The sequence below is a fragment of the Macaca fascicularis genome, chromosome 2, assembly GCF_037993035.2.
Source record: "Macaca fascicularis isolate 582-1 chromosome 2, T2T-MFA8v1.1".
Taxonomy (NCBI): domain Eukaryota; kingdom Metazoa; phylum Chordata; class Mammalia; order Primates; family Cercopithecidae; genus Macaca; species Macaca fascicularis.
The window spans coordinates 11,293,666-11,313,326 of record NC_088376.1 but is presented as its reverse complement, the minus strand read 5'-3'; the positions used below and the strand labels follow the sequence as shown (position 1 = coordinate 11,313,326).

At 45.8% G+C, this 19,661-nt stretch overlaps 2 protein-coding genes across 5 annotated transcripts in view; one reads left to right on the top strand and one right to left on the bottom strand.

Annotated features, from left to right (window-relative positions):
- Window positions 1-19,661, top strand: part of RTP1 (receptor transporter protein 1) — a 139,349-nt gene that overhangs the window by 62,641 nt on the left and 57,047 nt on the right. The window lies entirely within an intron of this gene.
- MASP1 (MBL associated serine protease 1) overlaps window positions 8,434-19,661 on the bottom strand; it is a 75,181-nt gene continuing 63,953 nt past the window's right edge. Inside the window, exons 12-16 of one of the 4 annotated variants that reach the window (XM_005545444.4) lie at window positions 17,531-17,644; window positions 16,442-16,627; window positions 14,543-14,610; window positions 12,436-12,535; window positions 8,434-11,438 (exon numbers count right to left, since the gene is read on the bottom strand). In XM_005545444.4, the coding sequence (XP_005545501.4) occupies window positions 11,248-11,438; window positions 12,436-12,535; window positions 14,543-14,610; window positions 16,442-16,627; window positions 17,531-17,644 (659 nt within the window). In that variant the 3' untranslated portion in view covers window positions 8,434-11,247. Of the gene's footprint in view, window positions 11,439-12,435; window positions 12,536-14,542; window positions 14,611-16,441; window positions 16,628-16,910; window positions 17,085-17,530; window positions 17,645-19,661 lie in introns of those variants that run through there. The other 3 variants (XR_012430589.1, XM_074030791.1, XR_012430590.1) reach the window with 3 other exon arrangements.

Sequence of the window (19,661 nt, the reverse complement as noted above, 5' to 3'; positions counted from 1 at the left end):
TTCAAAAATGGGGCATTTGGAGTACAGCCACCTCTTCCAGTCTTTGCAGACTGGCTTTGTGCCAGAGAAGCTCTTCACCAATTAGCTGGGAATGTCCTGTACCTAGGGATCAGCTAGAGGTGAAAGCTTGAAGTCTTTTCAGTTCTTTTTTGAGCATGCATCTTGCCTGGGCCTATGGCTTTTTCAGTTTCCCAGTATACAGGTCTGCTTTTGAATGTCTTCATTTCCCAGAGTCTCCCTCCAGCTTCTCCTCTGGGTCTTAGATGATCTATTGTGTAGCTCCACGTATAATGTCTCGCCACGGGTGTCTGTGGGTCTGCAGTTTCCCCGAAGCTTTCTAAAGCAGACTCCCATGCCTGCGACCCTAGGTTAAAGAGAGAGATCAGCCCTCCAGGCAGCCCCACAAAGATGTTAAAACATTGCAAATAAGGTCTGATCTGCTCCTTCTGTTCTGAGGGAGGATATTGGGCATGGGCTGCTGCCTCTCCCCTGTGCCACACCAGGGAAAGGGTGGGTCAAGGGTGAGTAGAAACACCACGAATTTCCTGATGTTTCGAATGTGGCTTTTTCTTGACTGAGTATTCACTTCTTTGCTGTGGACCTTTTGCCATTTTCCAACACTCCTATAAAGTTAATTTCGTCGAGTTTCTGGTTGTTGTAATGTTTCTAGAGGGGAACATGGGTTTGGATCTGCCTTGTCTGCCATCTCACTGCAACACACTCAACTGTTCTCCCTGTTCTTGCCTTCCTACAACCCGGCCTCCACACAGGGCCATAATGACACCTCACACATGCTGTTCCATCTGTTCCTCTTGTCCCTTTGCCAGGCTAATTCCAACTCATTCCGTTTCCAGCCTACACTCTTTCCTCTTCATTTTATCCATTCGAGAATAGAATAGATGCTCCTGCTAAGAACTCATATATTTCTCTCTCCTTTCTATTTCATACGCTTTCCTTCCAACTGTAAGACTTTATGATTCTCAAAGTCTACTTAGGGAAGCAAGTATTTACAGAGTCATGGGATGTTAGAGTTGGAAGAACCATTAGAGACTCAATCGCTTCATTTCAAAAATGACAAAATGTGATGAGAGGGTGGGAGTAACTAACCCCAGGGCCCACTGTCAGGTGATGGTAGAGCGAAGCATCCAAGTCTCACCTAGTTTTAGTCCAGAACTGTTTCCCAAGACTCTTCCTGATCTGCTAGGAAGATGTTTCAATCTAAGGAGGCCTCACCTTCCTCTCTTACTGCCTCTTATACTTGCTACATATAGGGAATTCTAGGTTTGCTCATGGGCTTTGCTCCTGTCTTGGCGAAGATTTCTCTATGATGGTTCTTTCTTTGCATACATTGCCACATGCCACATAATGAACTTGTTAGATGTATCTTATGTGTTATAAATAAACTCCTCAGGGAAATTCCTGGATCCTGGGCCTCTCCCACTGGAGCTTTTGTTTGCTTGTCTTGATGTTCAAGCCAGGAATAGAACTACAGGCACTGAATTATAGTTCCAGAGGCTGAAATTCCTGGTGTAGGGTTGGGAAAAATTGTTGCCTTTATTGCTTTCCTCATGCCCATCTGGACAGAGACCAGCTCAATGCTAGGATTCTTCCTGGGGATCAGGATCCCTGAGAACTGAGAGGACTGCCAAGTAAGGAATATGTCCAACATAGTAAGTCCATAGACTATTAGAGCTATACGACAAATTAGAGATGCTTTGAGCTAGGGCCCTTATTTTGCAGATGGGAAACTGAAGCCCAGAGAAATAGGAAACTTGTCCAGCATTGTATATCATGGGGTAAGAGAAGATCATGAAATTTGGGGTCAGAAAACACTTGAGTGCTGGTTCTGCTACTTACCAGCTCTATAACCTTAAGTAAGCTTCATTTTCCTCCTCATCAAAATGCAAATAATACTATCTGCCTTGGAGGACTATTGCCAGGAATAAAGAATACCCTGTCTGTGATAAAGCCCGCTATAGGGCACATGCTCACTGAATGTTCATGCTCTTCTTTCATCCTCTTTCCCTTTTAATTTGCAGCTTCCTCTTTGAGTCCTGAAAGGCTCTTTCTTCTCTGTGATTTCAGTTAAGCTTGGTTGGTAAATACTTAAAAAAAAAAAAAAAAAAAAAAGGCAAGGGTTAACTTTGCAGCTTGGAACTGGTTTATTTTAATATATGTAGAGTTATTTATTTTCTTCCCTCATATTTATTTCAAAGCAATGATTTCATTTTTCCAGAAGCACATGACCACTCTTCATTCTTCAAAGATAGCTATTTAAAAAAAATATCTTTAAACAGAAAACACCAGTGATTTTCTGGGCTCCATTCCCATTGGCTGGAATACCCCAGTGGAATTTAGTTTTTTTTTCAAGTCCCATTCTGGTTCTCTGTGGGACTCCCAGCTAAGGAATTTCCTGTGGAGTCGTTTTTGGCATTGCCTGGGTACTGCCACATGCACCAGGGAAATGAAATCCGCCTATTGTATGACTCTGCCGTTACAGAGGCCTGTGGAGGTGGTTGTGTTAGTGGCTGTGGTACAGAAGAGCTCATTGGCCTGGGAGTCAACAACCTTGGTTTTCAGACCTGGTTTAACCATTATCTAGGCTGCTGGCCTTGGGTGACGTGGTCTTTCCTCTCCCCTAGATATGAGTTTCCTTATTTGTAAATCAAACAGATAAAGTGCCCTGAAGGGTCTCTGCCACCTTTGGCCTTAATCACAAACTGCTACTTAGCCTTATTTTGGGGGAGGAGAGGAATTTGGAATGATTTCCTAACCCTGACCCTTCCAACAGGTCATCTGGTTGTTACCGCAGGATTTCAGACTGCCTAGATTGGTTTGGTGTTTGACCCTCTTGTCTGAAACCTTCATAACATCTTTCTTTCCTTTCCTATCTGGAAACAAACATATCTCTTACTCTCTGACTTTTCTCTAAAAGAATTCAAGTTTTTAAAGGCAGTTACCTTGAGAGGTGTTGTCTTATACAACGGTGGTAGTGATGGAATTTCAGTCTTTTTCTTATCCTTTCACTTCTTTTAAAACAAGCCCCAAAATCCTACATCACCATCTTAATAGGATCATAGTGATATTTACAGAATGTAATAAAATATTCTGTATTTTCAAGATTCATTCATTTAATGAATGTTTATTGAGTGCATATTATGTGTCAGATATTTTTCTAGACACTTGGGGATATGGCAGAGAGAAGAGCTACTAAATTGCTGTTATTGTGGATAGAAGAGCTAGACAATACACAATATAAGTTAAGATGTGTGGTATATTAGATAGGGTTACATACTAAGAAGAAGAACAAAGTAGGCAAGGGAGATAGGAAGGGTAGGGAATGAAGTTACAATCTAAACTGGGTAGTGAGGGAAGGCCTTACTAAGAAGATGACACTGGGGAAAAAAAATAAAAGATGAAGGAAATGAATAAGAGGAATGGCATGTGCCAAGGCCCTGAGGCAGGAGCATCCTGAAATGTTCATACACGAGGAGGCTAATGTGTGCAGTTAGGACCAGAGTGGTAAGGGAGATCAGGTCATTGTCAGAACTTTGTTTTTTAATCTGAATTAGACAGGAAGCCACTGGAGAAGTTGAGTGGCAGGGTGATGTTACCCAATGTACTGTCGCCAAGTTGATAATAGACCATAGAGATACAAGAATGAAAGAGGAAATATTAGCTAGGAGGCTCCAGCAGTCCTCCTTGAAAGAGGTGGTAGTGGCCTGTTCCAGGGTAGTAGCGGCTGTGGTTGAATCTGGATAAACTTTAAAGGTGGAGCTGAGAGGATCTGCTGGTGACTCAGATGTGCAGGATGAGAGAGGAATCAAAGATGCCCCAGGATTTTTGGCCTGTGCAACTGGAAGAATGGAGTGTCTACTTTCTGAGATGAGGAAGGCTGTGGGGGACAAATTTTGGGGCAATATGAGGAGCTCAGTTTTGGACATGGGCATTCTGTTAGACATTAAACATGAGAAATGCCAAGACGGCAGTTGAAATATCACGCCTGTAGTTGAGAGGAGGTGCCCAAGCTAGAGATGAAATTGGAGAGCCATCAGCATTTAGGTGGTTTTAAATGTCATAAGCCTAGATGAGATTATTTAGGGAGTGAGGGTAGAGAGAAAAGAAAAGAGGCCAAAGAGCTGAGCCCAGGGAATCCCCATGTAGAGAGGTTGGAAAAATAAGGGGAAACCAACAGAGAGACTGTGGGGACTGAGACACACAGAGCAGGATTCCCTGGGGCTTTCAGAGCCTTGGGAGCAGAGTGAGGACTGGAATCCAGGCCTTCACAGCCAGGTTCAGAGCTCTGTCTACTGGCCCAAGGCTCCTTCTCTCTCATGGCACCAACTACTTCTCGTATTGGAATCCTGCTGATGTCCTTTGCATGGGACACATTGTTTCATTGAATCTGAGCAGGAGGTGGATTTTTGTCTCTATTTTTTTTTTTAAGTGCACTTGAAGTACTTCATATTTTTAAAATGCACTCAACTGAAAAGACTTGGTGGGAGGCCCAGACTGCTATCATGGATTTGGGCGTCAGACACGCAAACTCAGACCAAAGGGAGATGTTGTCAGAGTTGTTAAAAGAAGGATTCTCTTGTCTTGGATCCCATTGGCAGGCCTGGGCCACATGTGAGCATTTAACTGGCATAGATTAAATAAGCCAGATGGTTCCAGGCGATGGGCAAGATGGGATAACATCACAGGACAAATAGCCCATGGGGAGAAGAGAGTCCTCACTTTCAAACTAGGTCAGCATCTTCTGAGGCCACAGGCCTGGTCTGCATCTACACTGTGACCTTCGGATCCCCAGGCTTGCTCTGGTTGGTGGGGTATCATAACCTCTTACTTTGCAGAGGTCTCCACTGGGACTGAAAGATGCTGGTGGGGAACACATGTTTTTGCCCATGCTGATCTGTTTGTCATTCAGGCACTCATCCTGGATGTCATCCAGGCCCGACACACCTTCCCATTGTCATCACACTGCTTTATCCTAATACCCCATTCCTCACAGAAGACTCCCTTGGAGGCTTTGTGATCTGCCTAGGTGTTGAAATAGTCCTGGTTCTTTTTCTTATTATCAGAAGCTCATTGCTAGGAATTAAGCTTGTGTTTCTGCATGCAAATGACATTTTTCTTTTCTTCTTGAAAAAGAAAAAAAAATGGCAACACAGGAAATTGTTGCAAAGGCACGTTTGTCTCCTTCCCTCAAGTTCAGAGAACCCATGGCTTCCTTTTATGGACAAGTGCTGGTACCAGTGGGTCACAGAAAGACCAGGGACCTGGAAAACCATTTCTGCTTTTGGGTTTTGGTTTCTGCCCTCTTTTCTCTCTACTTCTCTACTAATTCACTGTGAAGTGCTAACAGAGGTTGGGAGTCTATTAAAAGTGACTTCTCTAGGCCCAGCCCCAGCTTATCAGAGCCCCAGAAGGAGATTCCTCTCCTCCCTGTAAGCTGGCCTGCCTCGTTCAGGACCATTAAGTCTCTTGCCTAATGTACTGTAGCCATCTTGAGTCTCCCTCAGTTCACTGCATTTAATGCCTCATTCGAAAGGGAAAGCTGATCACATCTGTCTTTGGTTTAAAATCCTTAGATGGCTCCCTATTCCCAAAAGCAAGCTGTGTATTCCAGGCTTTTTATAATCCTGCACACAGAGATCTTCCCAAATGGTGTGACGTTCTTTCTCCCAAACTGTCTGTCTCTCTAGGGACCATATCACTCAGTTTACCCCAAAGCCCGGAGTCCTTTCATATCTCTGCTTTCTCATATGCTACTCCCCGGTGCCTGGGATGCTCCTCCTCTTCTTTGGTTTACTACCGCAAGGTAAAACAGCACTGTTCTTTCCAGAAAACACTAGTGCAGAAAGGTCTTAGCAATGGTGTTGCTACTGAGAGTCACCAAATAGTTTTGGACCATGGGCTACAATACCAGGGAATCTACCTCATCTCTGTATCTTGCCAGCTGAGTGACCTAAGTCAGAGGTTGCACACTGGTGGGATAGCCTAGAATAATGACTCTCAAATTGGATGTCCATTAGAATCACCTGTGGATCTTTAAAAATTCCGGTGCTCAGGCCTTACTCTAGGTTGATTATATTTGGATATCTGTGGTTGAGATGCAGACATTGGCATTTCTTTAAACTCCCCAGGAAATGCCTGTGTGTAGCCTCAATTGAGAACCACTGGTGTGCGAGTTAAGGGATTGGGCTCCGGAGTCCATCAGAACTGGTTTCAAATCCTGGTTCCTCTACGCCCTAGTTGAGAGATCTTGGGTCACATTTTTTTTTTTTTTTTTTTTTGAGATGTAGTCTTGCTCTGTTGCCTAGGCAGGAGTGCAGTGGCGTGATCTCAGCTCACTGCAAGGTCCGCCTCCCAGGTTAAAGTGATTCTCTTGCCTCAGCCTCCCAAGTAGCTGGGATTACAGGTGCCCATCACCATGCCTGGTTAATTTTTGTATTTTTAGTACGCATGAGGTTTCACAGGTTGATCAGGCTGGTCTTGAACTCCTGACCTCAAGTGATCAGCCAGCCTTGGCAGCCTCCCAAAATGCTGGGATTACAGGTGTGAGCCACCGTGCCTGGCCTACTCTTCTTATAAGGACACCAGTCCTACAGGATTAATTAAGGGCCCACTCTACTCTAGTATGACATTTTCTTAACTAATTATGTCTGCAATTACCCTAGTTCCAAATAAGTTCACATTCGAAGGTAGTGAGGGCTGGGACTTTAACATATCTTTCCCATTTTGGCTCCTCTTGGCTGTGACAGTTTCTTAGAATGTCCTTGTTTTTGATGACCTTAACAGTTTTGATGAGTGTTGGTCAGGTACTTAGTAGACTGTCCCTCAGTTGGGATTTACCTGATGTGTTTCTCATGATTAGCCTGGGGTTATGGGATTTGGAGAGGAAGAACACAGAGGTACAAAGTCATTTTCATCATGGCACACAAAGTCACATAGCATCCATGTGACTTAACACTTTTGTATTAACCTTGATTACCTGGCTGAGGTAGTGTTTATCAGGCTTCTGCATAGCAGAATTACAGGGTCCCACCCCACCCCGCCTTTTATACTATATTCTTTGGAAAGAAGTCACTATGTGCTGCCAACACTTAAGGGATGGGGACTCATGCTGCATCTCTGGAGCGATGCACGATTTTGCATTTTTTCAATGGGAGATTTGTCCATTCTCCCAGTTGATTTATTTGTTCAATAATTTATTCATGTAAGTGTGTACTCGTGAATATTTATTTTATACTTTGGGTTATTATCCAATGCTGTGTTGTTTTGTTGCTCAACATTCCAGCTTTGGCCAGTGGAGCTCTTTCACTTGCCTCCTGTGTCCCTTTGACATATCCCCAGCACTGCGTAGCACTTTGAGCATTTCCTCACTTTCTGGGACTACAAGATGCTCCGGGCTCAACTTGTGTGTTTCCGGCCCCAATCCTGGAATCAGCCCTTTCTTTAAAGAGCCCGTGTTACTTTTATCGGACGATGATAAACCAAGACCTGCACACTAAGAGTGCTCACTGCTGCTGGGGTATTTGTGCTCCTAAGTTGGCCCACATTTTACACTTCACCACACTTCAGGTTACTCACCTGTAAAAGGAGGATAAGCATAGTCCTTTCATGATATTTTCTTGTGGAAAATCAAATTAGAGAAAGTGTATAACAAGCAGATAGTAAATGCTCAAAAATGTTAGTGATTATTATTTCCCATATAACTTTTTATATTTGAGTAAACTTATAATTTTCTAAGTTCTTTCCTATCTGCTAATTCATCAGATTCAACAACCTCAGAAGAGAGGTTATTCTACAAATGTATAGATGAGAAAATTAAATAAATAAGGGAATCAACCTATGCTGCACCAGAATTCAAGTCTTTTGATTTTGAGACTTATTCTAGACCAAGATTGGTTTCCACCTCTGTCATATGAGTGGTCTATATTCCCCTCCCTAACTCTTGCCCAATTCTAGCTTGAAGGGCTTCTTTGTGGTGGTGTTTCTTTGATTCTTGCTCTCCATTGAATAAGATTAACTCAGGCAGAAAGAAAGCATAAACTCTAATCCAGAACAGGCCACCCATAGACATGGTGCCATATTTTCTAAACCAAACATTGAACATATGATTCAAATTTATTAAATGCCACCGATAATAGTAAATTTAATAAAGGGGTGGCATTTAATAATTGTAATGTGGATGCAGAAACACCGGCATTCTGGGATATTTGGATAATTTACAGGAATAATAGGACAAGTACTTAAACAGAACTGACCCAAAAATGTAAGACATGGCTTTGTATTTATAATAATCTTCCTATCATAGTCTCTCTCCCTTCATGGTACAGTGACCCTACACGAATAGAGCAAAATGTTGGTAAATGAAAACAACTCACTAGAATCATCAGTGCATAAAAAACATACAAACAAACAGGGAGCTTGGACTCAATACAGATGTTTATTGGAACTAATGTTTGTTTTTTCATAAGAACAACAGCTTCTGTTGTTAATAAAATCTGTGTGTGATTATTATTGCTAACAGCAGCACTCATGGTATGAAATTATAGCTTCAGTTATAGAGAGGTGGGTTTTGGTTGCACTAAGAGGAGATCTTTTTAAGTGGTAGCTCATTTAAACATTTTCTTACTTATTTTTTAAAAAATTAATATTCACAACCAATGATTCAAAAGGCAGCAATTTTTAAATTGGAATGAGCTGCAATTGGGGATAGTGAGTTTCTCATCAGTAGAAATGCTCAAGAATGAGGTCGTGAAGTTAGACAAGGTTGTCCTCACAGATACTCCAACCCTCTGCTTCTATGGCTCTGTGAGAGATTTGGGTTTCTTGGGCCTTAGCAGCAGTGCAGGAGCTGGCACAGCTAATAAGCGCTTGTAGATCACGGGGAAGCCTGGGTTCCAGGGCCTATTTAGACATTTTCTCAGGATAAGGATGAAATTGCAATTGGAGGAATAAAAAAATAAGCTGGGTCCAGCCAGAAGTCAGTATTTGTGCACAAATCTTGAGGCCATTTCAAGTCCTGTTTAGAATTCCAACTTCAAGGAGAAAAGCTCTTTTTGGTGTTGGTTCTGATCCCAGAAAATGAGTCTACTGGACATGCGTTTTTGTGGGAGGAGCTGGTATAATACAGGAAATCCTGAGTGGACATTTACTATTGTTCTCCCTCCATCTGGAAGGCCTCCTCCGTCTTACCTGTGGACAAAGCTCCGGTCCAGTCACCTCTTCTGAGAAGCCTTGTTGATTGATATTTCCTCCCCCAAAACCTTCATACCAGAATGGTCTTTCTTTTACCTCCATGACTTTCCAAAACAGCACTTGGCAGGGTTTATTCCGTTACACAGCAGTCACTTACGTATGTTTCATGTCTCCCAATAGGAGCTCCTAGAAGGTATGAATGATACTCTCCTCATCTAGGTAGTTCCCACAGCAGTCAGCACAGCCTGGGCTGTTGGGGTGTGCCCAGGCCGTGCTTGAAATGGGAAGGTATGGTGTCTTGGAATGCCTTGGGGTGATTCCAAAACAGCATTACAGTTCTTTGGCATTGAAAATGGAGTTTCTGCTAGCCTGACAAGTGTCTGATGGAGTTGGGTCCTATTGCCACCTTCCCTTTACAGAATAAACAGCAGGGCACAGAGGTAGAGTGACTTGTTTATAGAACCAGAGGCAGGCTGTGAATTGCTGTCCCTGAGTATTCAGCCTGGGGCTTTACACACACACACACACACACACACACACACACACACACACACACACACACACACACACATATATATATATATATATTCTCATTCTCCATCATCTTCCTCTTTTTTTTCAAGAGAAGTGGAATTACTCCAACAGCTGCATACAGGTCACGAGTTAAAATCCCCCAGGGAAGATCAATTTCTATAAAACAGAAGACAGGAACTTGGAGATTCTGATCCCTTGGAGGGCTTATATCTTGGAGCTCTGGAGGGCATAAGGTCTCTAGAAGTTTCCTGAGAGAGGATGGGAGAGGAATTCTGCTTGGAAAACACTTATGGCCTTGCAAGATTAGGGAGTTCAGGGTAAGTCTCAGGGGTGAGGAGTTGGGGAACAGCTGCTTGGGGTCAGCTGTGGACATAGGAAGGAAGAGTCTAGGGGCCTGGGGTACAAACTCCTAGGGCCCACCTCGTGCAGCCATTTCCCAAGAAGGGAAGGAGGCCAGGGCCCAGAGCAGATGCTCTGCTTAGGAATAAGGAAGGATCCCTTGGCTCGCACTTTGCCTGGCCTATGTCTTTGGGAACCCACCCGTAGTGGAAAGGGGTGGATATTGCGGGAGCAGCAGCAGCATTTTGTCTGCATCAAAGTTCCTTTGAACCCATTGTAATTTTTGCCTTTTGGTTACATTGGCTTTACCTCATCTTATCAGGGGGAAAATGGATTCATTGTATCTTAGATCGTCAGAGCTTGGAGGACCCTTTGAGATGAGGGAAAAGGACTTGTATAGGGTCATACAGGGGGCTAAGGGCAGAGCTAGTTCTAGAACCTGGTGTCTGCCTTCCCAAACCACAATCCCCATGCTCCCTCCTGTCCCTCCTTCTCTCAGGCCCTTCCGCAATCTGGCGTCTAGCGCATGTTCCTAGCTACGTTGTTAGGGGACATACCACAGGACTCAGAACCTTGTCTGTTTTAGTTTTTAGGGGTGAGGGCGAAGATTGCTGTTAGGAAAGTTGCACGGTGGCATAGAGCATTTAAGGGTAGATGGAGATGGTCAAGGTTGAGGGGAGAGGTGTGTCACTGATCAACCCTAAGACCCAGGCAGGGGTTTGTAAGAGAGCTTCATTTGCCTGGTAGACACACCGACCTTCTGCTAAGGCACATTTATTGAAAACATAGGGTATGCTATGCACTGTGCTAAGTGCTATGCATCTGTTAATTAATTTTTTCCTCATCAGACTTTTATGAGGTAGGTAAGGTATAGCATTTCCATCTTATGAAGAAATTGAGGTTTGAAGAGATGAAGTCACCTGCCCAGCACTGCAAACTAATAAGTGATACAGCCTGGATTTGGCCTCGTGTTCTGAGCACTCCCCTGCTCTGTCTCTTTAAAGAGAGTGAAAAGGGGGCGAAGATACCCGCTCTATTGCTCAGTAATGGATAGGCTGAAGGAAGAGGGAAGGAAGGGAGGAAAGAAGAAATGGCCGCTTGCATCGGAGGATTGTCCTTTGCTGCTGACTGACCACAACAGGTGGTGCTGGGGCTGAGGGGCCAAATTCAGTTCCTCAGTCTGGTGACCCTCTGGATCCAGTCCTTGTTGTGGTAGATGTAGGAGTACACTCCGTAGCGGTCCTTCTTCCCGCAGTCGTCACCCCAGGACACAGTGCCCACCAGGTACCACTGGCCTCTTTCTCTATTCAGGGTCACCATGGGGCCTCCAGAGTCACCCGCACAGGCGTCCTTTCCCCCTGGATGAAAAAGAGACGCAGACGAAGATAAAACGCCCCTTCCCAGCCCAAGTCTCCTTCTCCCACGTCTGGATTGTAGTTCAGAGAATTGGACACTAGAGGGCACAGCAGACCGTTGGACCCAAACCTGGGCTCCGGGCGGTTCTAGGTTAGGCCACATCAAAGCTCAAATGATTCTAGAAAGCCCTGGTTCAGACTTTCTTCCCTCCCTCCCTCCCTCCCTCCCTCCCTCCCTCCTTCCTTCCTTCCTTCCTTCCTTCCTTCCTTCCTTCCTTCCTTCCTTCCTTCCTTCCCTTCTCTCTCTCTTTCTTTCTCTCTCTTTCTTTCTCTCTCTCTCCCTTCCTTCCTTCCTTCCTTCCTTCCTTCCTTCCTTCCTTCCTTCCTTCCTTCCTTCCTTCCTCCCTCCCTCCCTCCCTCCCTCCCTTCTTTCTTTCTTTGCTTTCTTTTCCTTTTTTTCTTTTCTTTTCTTTTTTTTTTTTTTTTTGAGATAGAGTTTCGCTCCACCCAGACTAGAGTGCAGTGGCATGATCTCAGCTCACAGCAACCTCTGCCTCCTGGGTTCAAGCGATTCTCCAGCCTCAGCTTCCTGAGTAGCTGGGACTACAGGCACCTGCCACCGCGCCCGGCTAATTTTTGTATTTTTAGTAGAGATGGGGTTTTGCCATGTTAGCAAGGCTGGTCTTGAACTCCCGATCTCAGGTGATCCGCCCGCCTCAGCCTCCCAAAGTGCCGGGATTACAGCCAAGAACCATCGCGCCCGGTCAAGGCCTTTCTTAAGGGAAACACTGGACTTGGGAAGGGAATGATGAACATCCTGTAGATATCTTTTCTCCGATGCATCTTCTCCTGTGGAGTCCCTCCTCCCATGCCTTCCTCCAGTCCCCTGCACCCCCACACTGGCAGCCCACCAGGCTGGGAGGCCTCTGTGCTCCCTTGCTGGCTCTGCCCCATTCCCTGGCTGGCAACGCCCCTGTTGTTTGCCAGCCTCCTAACCCACCTTCCTTCTCCCCAGCACAGATCATGTCCCTGGTCACTTTCTTCTTCAGTGGGGCATAAGCCTTCTGGCAGGTGTCGTGGTCAACAATCGGGATTTCAATCTAGAACACAAAGCTGTTATTGGTCTCCACCCCTGGCTGAGAAGCCTCTGCTGTTCTAACACTCCCGAAGCCAGCTCTTCTCCACTCCATACCTGGACGGACCTATGTCTACCTTAGACTTGGTCTAAGAGACTGCCCCGTGCTACAGGTGAAGGAACAACTGAGTGGAGAATCAGGAGGCCCGTGTTCTAGGGCAGTCTCAGCTATGCAGACCTTGGCTGTGTGAACTTGGGCAAGTAATCTGCCCTCTCTGGCACTCAGATTTCTCATCAGTAAGATAGAGATAATAATACTTGCCTAGGAGATGTATTAGTCAATAGGACAATGTATGCATAAATGATGGTCAGTTTTCTTTTCTCTCACCCCTACTGTAGGACCTAGAACATGTGGCTTACTCATTGTTTTTCAGACTCTGAGACTCTGTTTCCTCATCTGAAAAATGGAAGTTGCAGTACTTGATATACTAATCACTGTACAAGGAGGAAAGGCATGAACAAGTGCTTTGTAAACTGCACACGCTGTATACATATTAGTTACTGTGGAGTTATCACTGCTGGCTTTGCAGCAAGCGCTTTCTTATGTTGTCCTCCTTCACCACAGTATGAGCATCTGTCTAGATGCTGGATCCGTATTTTATGCATTTCTCTCTTACATTGCTTGGAGTTTAGTAGATACCCAGAAAAAATATGTATATTTTGCACTGTAGCAAAATTGATACAGAAAAATAAGGCATTGTGGCTATTATTGCCCTTGATCCAGCATGGGGGTAACTGTTGAGTAGATGTCTGGAATAAAAAGAGGAAACATATGATTCTCTTTCAGTCAAATCAAGAACTGAATGGGCCATATTATCTAAATGGACAACTCCTGTTGCCCTTGCTGGGAGGAAGCCAAAGGCCATTCAGATCCCTCTTGGGCCATGGCCTTCCCTGGATAAGGGGAGAGGAAGCCAGGACAAGGTGGTCCTCAGGACAGGTCCTCAGCTCCTCTTGAGCACTGGATTCATCGTTCAGGTATCATTTCAGCATCACTTCCTTTGGGAATGCTTCCCGAACCCCTGAGATGAGATCAGGTTCTCTTTCATATGTTCTGGAGTGTCCTACACTTCTCTTTCTCCACCTTTATCACATCCAGAACTATTTTCTGTCCATCCTACTTGACCATAAGCCCAAGGGGGCCAGGGACCAGATCTATCCTTTTACCCCAGCCAGCTAGTAGCTAGTACAACACCTGGTACCAAGGAAACACCAAATAGACCCCCAGGAGCTAGTGGATGAAGGGGTGAATGGTTGTTGTAAATCCCAAGTCTTAAAGTATGTCAAAATAATATATGTGGAAGAATTTAGAAACTAGCCATGTCAGTCATAGGCCCCGATGATATCAGAGCCAAGCAGCTCTTTGAGGGCAGCTCGTGTTGCCCCATAACTTTGGAGCTGGAAATAGTATCTTATGGTCTAGAGAGGCAAAATGTCTTGTTTCAGATGACCCAGCAAGTTAGTAGGAGCCAAGACTTGAAACCGTGGTTCCCTACTTTTAGTTCAGTGTTTTTTTGTTTTTTTTTTTTTTCCCTGAAATGAGTGGAATATGAACTTCTAAATGTAGGTTCATTACTGTCAGGTTCATTACTGCAAGGACTGTGGTTGCCAAGAGCCTGGCTCATTCTGGCCAATTTGGTGTGCAGTTCTCACGGTGCACAGCTGGATTGCCATCCATAGGGGTGTCTAAACTTGCTGCTTTCTGGGAGAATTTTCATAAGCTCAGCCTTTAATAAGCTACCAGGAAAACTTAACAGTGTTTAGAGGCTAGAGTCCATGACATGTAGAACAAACAAATCAAGCTTTCTGGGGTTCAAAGTCCCATTGAACTGTGGAGGTGGCTCTGGGCTCCTAGTTTCCTTCTCACCAACCCCCACCCAAGCCTCGAAATTCCGAAGGGAACAATATGGAGCAGGAAGGCCCAGTGCAGAGCTGAGGTGTCACTGTCTGTGGGTTATAAAATGAACTTCACCTCCATCAGGGTCTCTGGGAACCTTTGCAAGAACTGCTTCCCCCAGCCACTGACGATGACCATGGCTCCTGAAGGAGAGAAGATACTGTGAGAACAGAGAGGCTGTCTGCAGGGTGTTTGGAGGGGTGCAGCTTACAGCTCCATCATCCTCTGTCTGGGGAGGAAAGACTGGATTGTTCTTCTCGGAGAAAGGTGGCATGGTGGGGAGGAACGTGTGAAGGGCAGCTGGGCTAGGGGTTACCTGCAGCAGAGCTAGGGGCACTGGTTTCTATGATGTGTTACTGGTTTACTTGTTTAGTTTTCTATTCTGTCCCACCCTCAACCACCTGAAACTTAGGGTCCATGAGAGCATAACCTCATTCTAGGTCACTGCTATATCGCAATGCCTATAACAATGCTGGCACATAGGAGGTGCTCAATCAAGAATGGCGAATAAATACAAAAGCCAGCCTAGTCCACTATATGCTATGCTGCCTTTAGCAAGCCCTCCTCTCTGCTCCCCTTCTAAGCCTCGGTTTTCCTGTCCTTACAATGAGGAGGCTGGACTGGTATTCTCTAAAACCCCTTTCAGACTTGACATTCTAGGAGTCTATGAAGTTGGTAAATCTGGGGGGCAAGGTGGAAGTGGGTTGAGCGCCGACAGAGCCATTATTTTCCTGTTTGAAAAAGAGCCTGGACACTGAAAACAGTGTTGGGCCTAAAGTTAGAAAACCTGTACTATATCCCCAGATCTGTTTCATACAAGCTGCATCTCGGATGAGTCACCTCACCTTGCTTACCTTTCGTTTTCTCATTTGTAAATGAGGCTACAATGCCACCTTGCAAGGCTTGCATGGTTCATAAATAAGTTAATGAACATAAAGCATATGGCACATGGTAGGCACATGGCACCCAGTGAGTCAAAGCTAGCTACGTCTGTGCCTTTCCTATTGGTTCAGTTCCCCTAAATACTCCTCAGATGACATCTCAGCCATTTTCCTTTTGAGCTAAAGGAAGTGAACTATGATGTGGCACCATGGAAATTGAATGAAAAGGAAGCCAGCTGGCATGGGTCGCCTATGTTTAAGTATTATCTCAAACATGGAAATATCACAGCCACCACATGGGATAGCATCTCTGGTTTAGAGGTAAGAGGATTGAGGCTTAATGAAGTTAAAAAAGAAGTTAAATAACTTCCTCAAGATCACCCAACTGGGAAATGGTCGCAGTGGGGTTTGAGCCTGTGCTGAGTATTAAGCCATTGTCCCCCAGCTGGAGACTTTCCCTTCTACACTCTGCTTTGTGGCACTAGGGATGACTCTCTGAAGTGGGCAGTTCTACTTTGCTAGCTGGTTTCCTGAAAACAGGGGGGCACTTACAGAGAGGCAGGAAGACGTGCTGTGGCTGTTGGCATCAGCCCTAGCAGTGGTTTTTCACCCCAGTAGTGGCCATTGTTTCCAGCTGTTTTCCTTAGCACATTAGACTCTTCTGCAGAAGCTCAGGTTCTGGCCCCATAGGGCCCCTTTCCAAGCTTCTCGTTCCTAACTCCAGGTTCTTACCTATGTTTCCCCTGCCCTAGGGTTCGTGGTTTCTTCCTGCAGGTACCATCTCTATGATCTCAGCTCTTCCCTTTTACTTGTCCAATCCTCCAGTGCCCTATATTAAATTCTCTCTGTTACCATAACTAGTCTAGTTTTTGTTTTTCTATCTGGACCCTCAGGTCTGACTGTTTACTATGTGCTTCCCGCAACTTTTGCTGCCTTGGACCCAGTTCTGACTTGGCTGTTTGAGGGGAAGCAGCTGGTGAGTCATGCAGATACTATCAGCTGACTTAATTGGCACCAGAGCTTCACCAACATGAAGACGGACTCCCTGTGGAGGCACCAGCTGCCCTGCAGAGGTGGAGGTGGGGGAAGGTACCTTCCTGCTGGGGTCCCTCGGGCAGACAGATGGGCATCACGAAGGCATTCAGCACTGGGCTCTCCAACAGCTCCACCAGAGCCACGTCATTCTCGAATGTGCTGGGGTCATACTGGGGGTGGAGAGTGATGTGTTTGACGCCGAGATGCTGTTCATTTTCATCTGACTGGAGCCTCCAATGCTTGCCTGGGCAAGAAGACGACATGTGGGGCATGGGGGCAAATGGGGGATAAGGTCACACCTTGTTCCCTGTCAGCCCCCACCCCAGCCCCATCCAGCCATGCTTCTAGCCTTAACCCTTTCACTGCCTTCACCCACCTTTCCCAGACATCCCGCCCTGTTGGTCATTCTCTACATACTCTCATGGGTTCCCACCTCTGTCTTTTTTCAGGAACTGATGCTGTTGCCTTGTAATGCTCGTTCTGATGCCTGCTGTCACATGTTCAATCCATATCATCACCTTCAGTGCCTGGGTCAAACATGACCTCCTCCACGTAGCCTCTCGACTCTTGGGTTAGAAGTCTTTCCCCTCTGAACTCCCATGGCACTTTATCTGTTCTTCTTCTACAATACTTACTGCTTGCTACTTTCCATTAGAGGTCTCTGTGCTCATATCTTATTCCTTTATTAGACTGTAAGCTCCCTGTGGGCAGAAACTAGGTCTTGATTATACTGTGTCCTTAGATCCTGGCATAGTGTCAGTAGATAAATATGTGTGGATCTGAACTGAATCAGCTGGTGGTCTGATTTTATAAACAAGAGAGGAAGTCTGGATTGTATATGTATGATCCACTTGAAACCAGAGGTTCATGGAAACCTAACAGGTCTTTGGAAATTATCTAGACTGGTCTCCTCATTTTATTGTTGTGAAACTGAAGCATAGACTTCAATGCCTTGCTCATGGTCATGTGTCTGGAGAATCATATTTTGCGCTTGGACTCAGGTTCCTGGACCTCCATCCTAGGTGTCCTGCCTGACAAATGAGTGAGTGAGTGAGTGAGCACACACTCTTTGTAAAGGGCCAGTCGGTCATCCCATTCCCAGAACCACAGCTGGTTTCAGGAGTCAGCTTGCCCCTCACTCACTCACCCAGGATGATTTTGAAGTCAGAAGGGCTGAGCAAGTCTGAGTTGCGTAGGGTCGGATCTTCTGGATCGAGCGACTGGTGGAGGCAGTGTGCGGCGGTCACAATCCAGCTGGAGCCTGGGGAATAGAACACATGTGCCATCGTCCTGCACTGCCCGGTCTTGCCTCCCTCTGTCTTGAGCTGAGGATCTTCAGACTACTCCAGGGGACCCCTCAAGACCTCAAAAATGTCCGTATTTCTCTCCATTGTATTTTATGGCCCCCAACTCAAATGCTCATATGATCCTAATCGGAAGATATGGGGATTTAAACCTGTGATTTTTACCTGCCTTTTACAACCGAGGCCAGGACTGAACATTGTAAACAGGATTTCAGGGATTCTTTAAGCCTGTGGCATTGGTGAGAGCCAGAGAGCCCAAGGTGGGTGCACAGAAAGCTTGTGGTCAACTGGCTGCTTCTCAGGCCTTGCTTCTCAAAGTGTGTTCCCTGGACCAGCAACATTAGCATCACCTGCAAGCTTCTTAGAAATGAAGACTCTTAGGCCGGCCCCACCTCGGATCCACTGAATCAGAATTTTCATTTTAACAAGACTCCCCAGTAATTTGTATGCACATTAAAGTTTAAAATTGACGAATCAGAAGCTAGCTACACTGACTGCACATTAGAATTACCTGGAGAATGAAAACAGAGAAAATCAGTGACTGCACCTATATTTAAACCATTTATGTCATGGGGGTGGAGCCCAGGCACAGATAATGTTTTAAACATTTCCTTAGTTAATTCTATTGCTGCCGGGGTGGAGAATCACTGCTCTGATCTAGACCTTTCATTATATAGACAGGAACCCTGAGGCCTGGAGAAAGCAAAGATGTCCAGGGGCACCCAGCAGGTTGGTTTCAGGGTCAGGGCCAGGTCCAGACCCCAGGGCTCTTGATAGTCAGCTTAGTGCATTTCCTGTGTCTCAGCTGGCATCTTTCTCTGGATGGACAGGCATCTGCCCTTCGTTTAACGGAGGGTCAGGCTTCCATTCACCTCTTATGTGGAGCAGATGACAAGCCCATAAGTAGCTGAGCCCAGAGACATATCCAGGATGAGCCAAGCAGAAAGAAAAGCTCTAGAACATGGGGGTGGGGGAGGATGAGTATCAGGTCAAAGTTCAGGGTCGAGGGCAGAAGTGCTTAGTCCCAGAGCAGGTTCCAGGCTCCACTTTATCCTCTCAGGAGCAGCTATATGCTCCTGGGTCCTGGCCAGGGCTCCACTTAAGTCACTCTTCTCTGCCCTGGGCCATTTTTTGATCTCTGCCCATGTCCAGGACCAGATTTTCCAGGTGGGTCAGGTGGGCCGAGGTACCCAGGTTAGGAGAGCCTGCCTTGGTGTGGGACTCTGGGCTGTTTAGATGAACCTAGGGGTGTGCACTGGCCAGTTCAGAGATACAGCTTGGCCTCCCAGCTCTGCAGATCCCGCTACCCAGGCATCAGTGTGGGCATTAACAAGGTGCTTTCCCCTTCCTCTGTCCCTCAGCTGCTTTCCTGTTTCTTCTGCCCTCTCCTATCCCTCCCTTGCTCTTTAAGACGGAATGATAGGAGGTAGACAGAAGTGATAGATCAGAGGTGCTGCAAGGAGTACGAAGTGTGAGGGCATTCCAGCTTGGCTGGGGGTAGAGAAGTGAACGTCAAACATTTTTCAAACATAAGTCATAGGGAATAAACACACAATGAATAACAATACATGGTGGACATTAGTGGACTCAAAAACTCAAGGTTTGTCCTAGCTACTCGGGAGGCTGTGGCAGGAGAATGGCTTGAACCCGGGAGGTGGAGGTTGCAGTGAGCTGAGATTGCGCCACTGTACTCCATCCTGGTGACAGAGTGAGACTCCGTCTCAAAAAAAAAATCAAGGTTTAAGAAAATGAATTCATTCTTAAAATTAGGTGCACACAATCCATCTTTCTTATTTGCCCTCTAACAAAATTGGAGATGTCTGGTGAAGCAGAGTCTTCCCTCCCCCTGCCCTTGCTGGCAGCTCATCCTCCACACCACCCTGCTTCTCTCCAACTTCCCTTCAGGTCCCTCCTTTCCTGGCTTCTTCTCTCCTGGGTATCTTGTGCCCTACCAGTACCTCTTCCTCTTGTTGG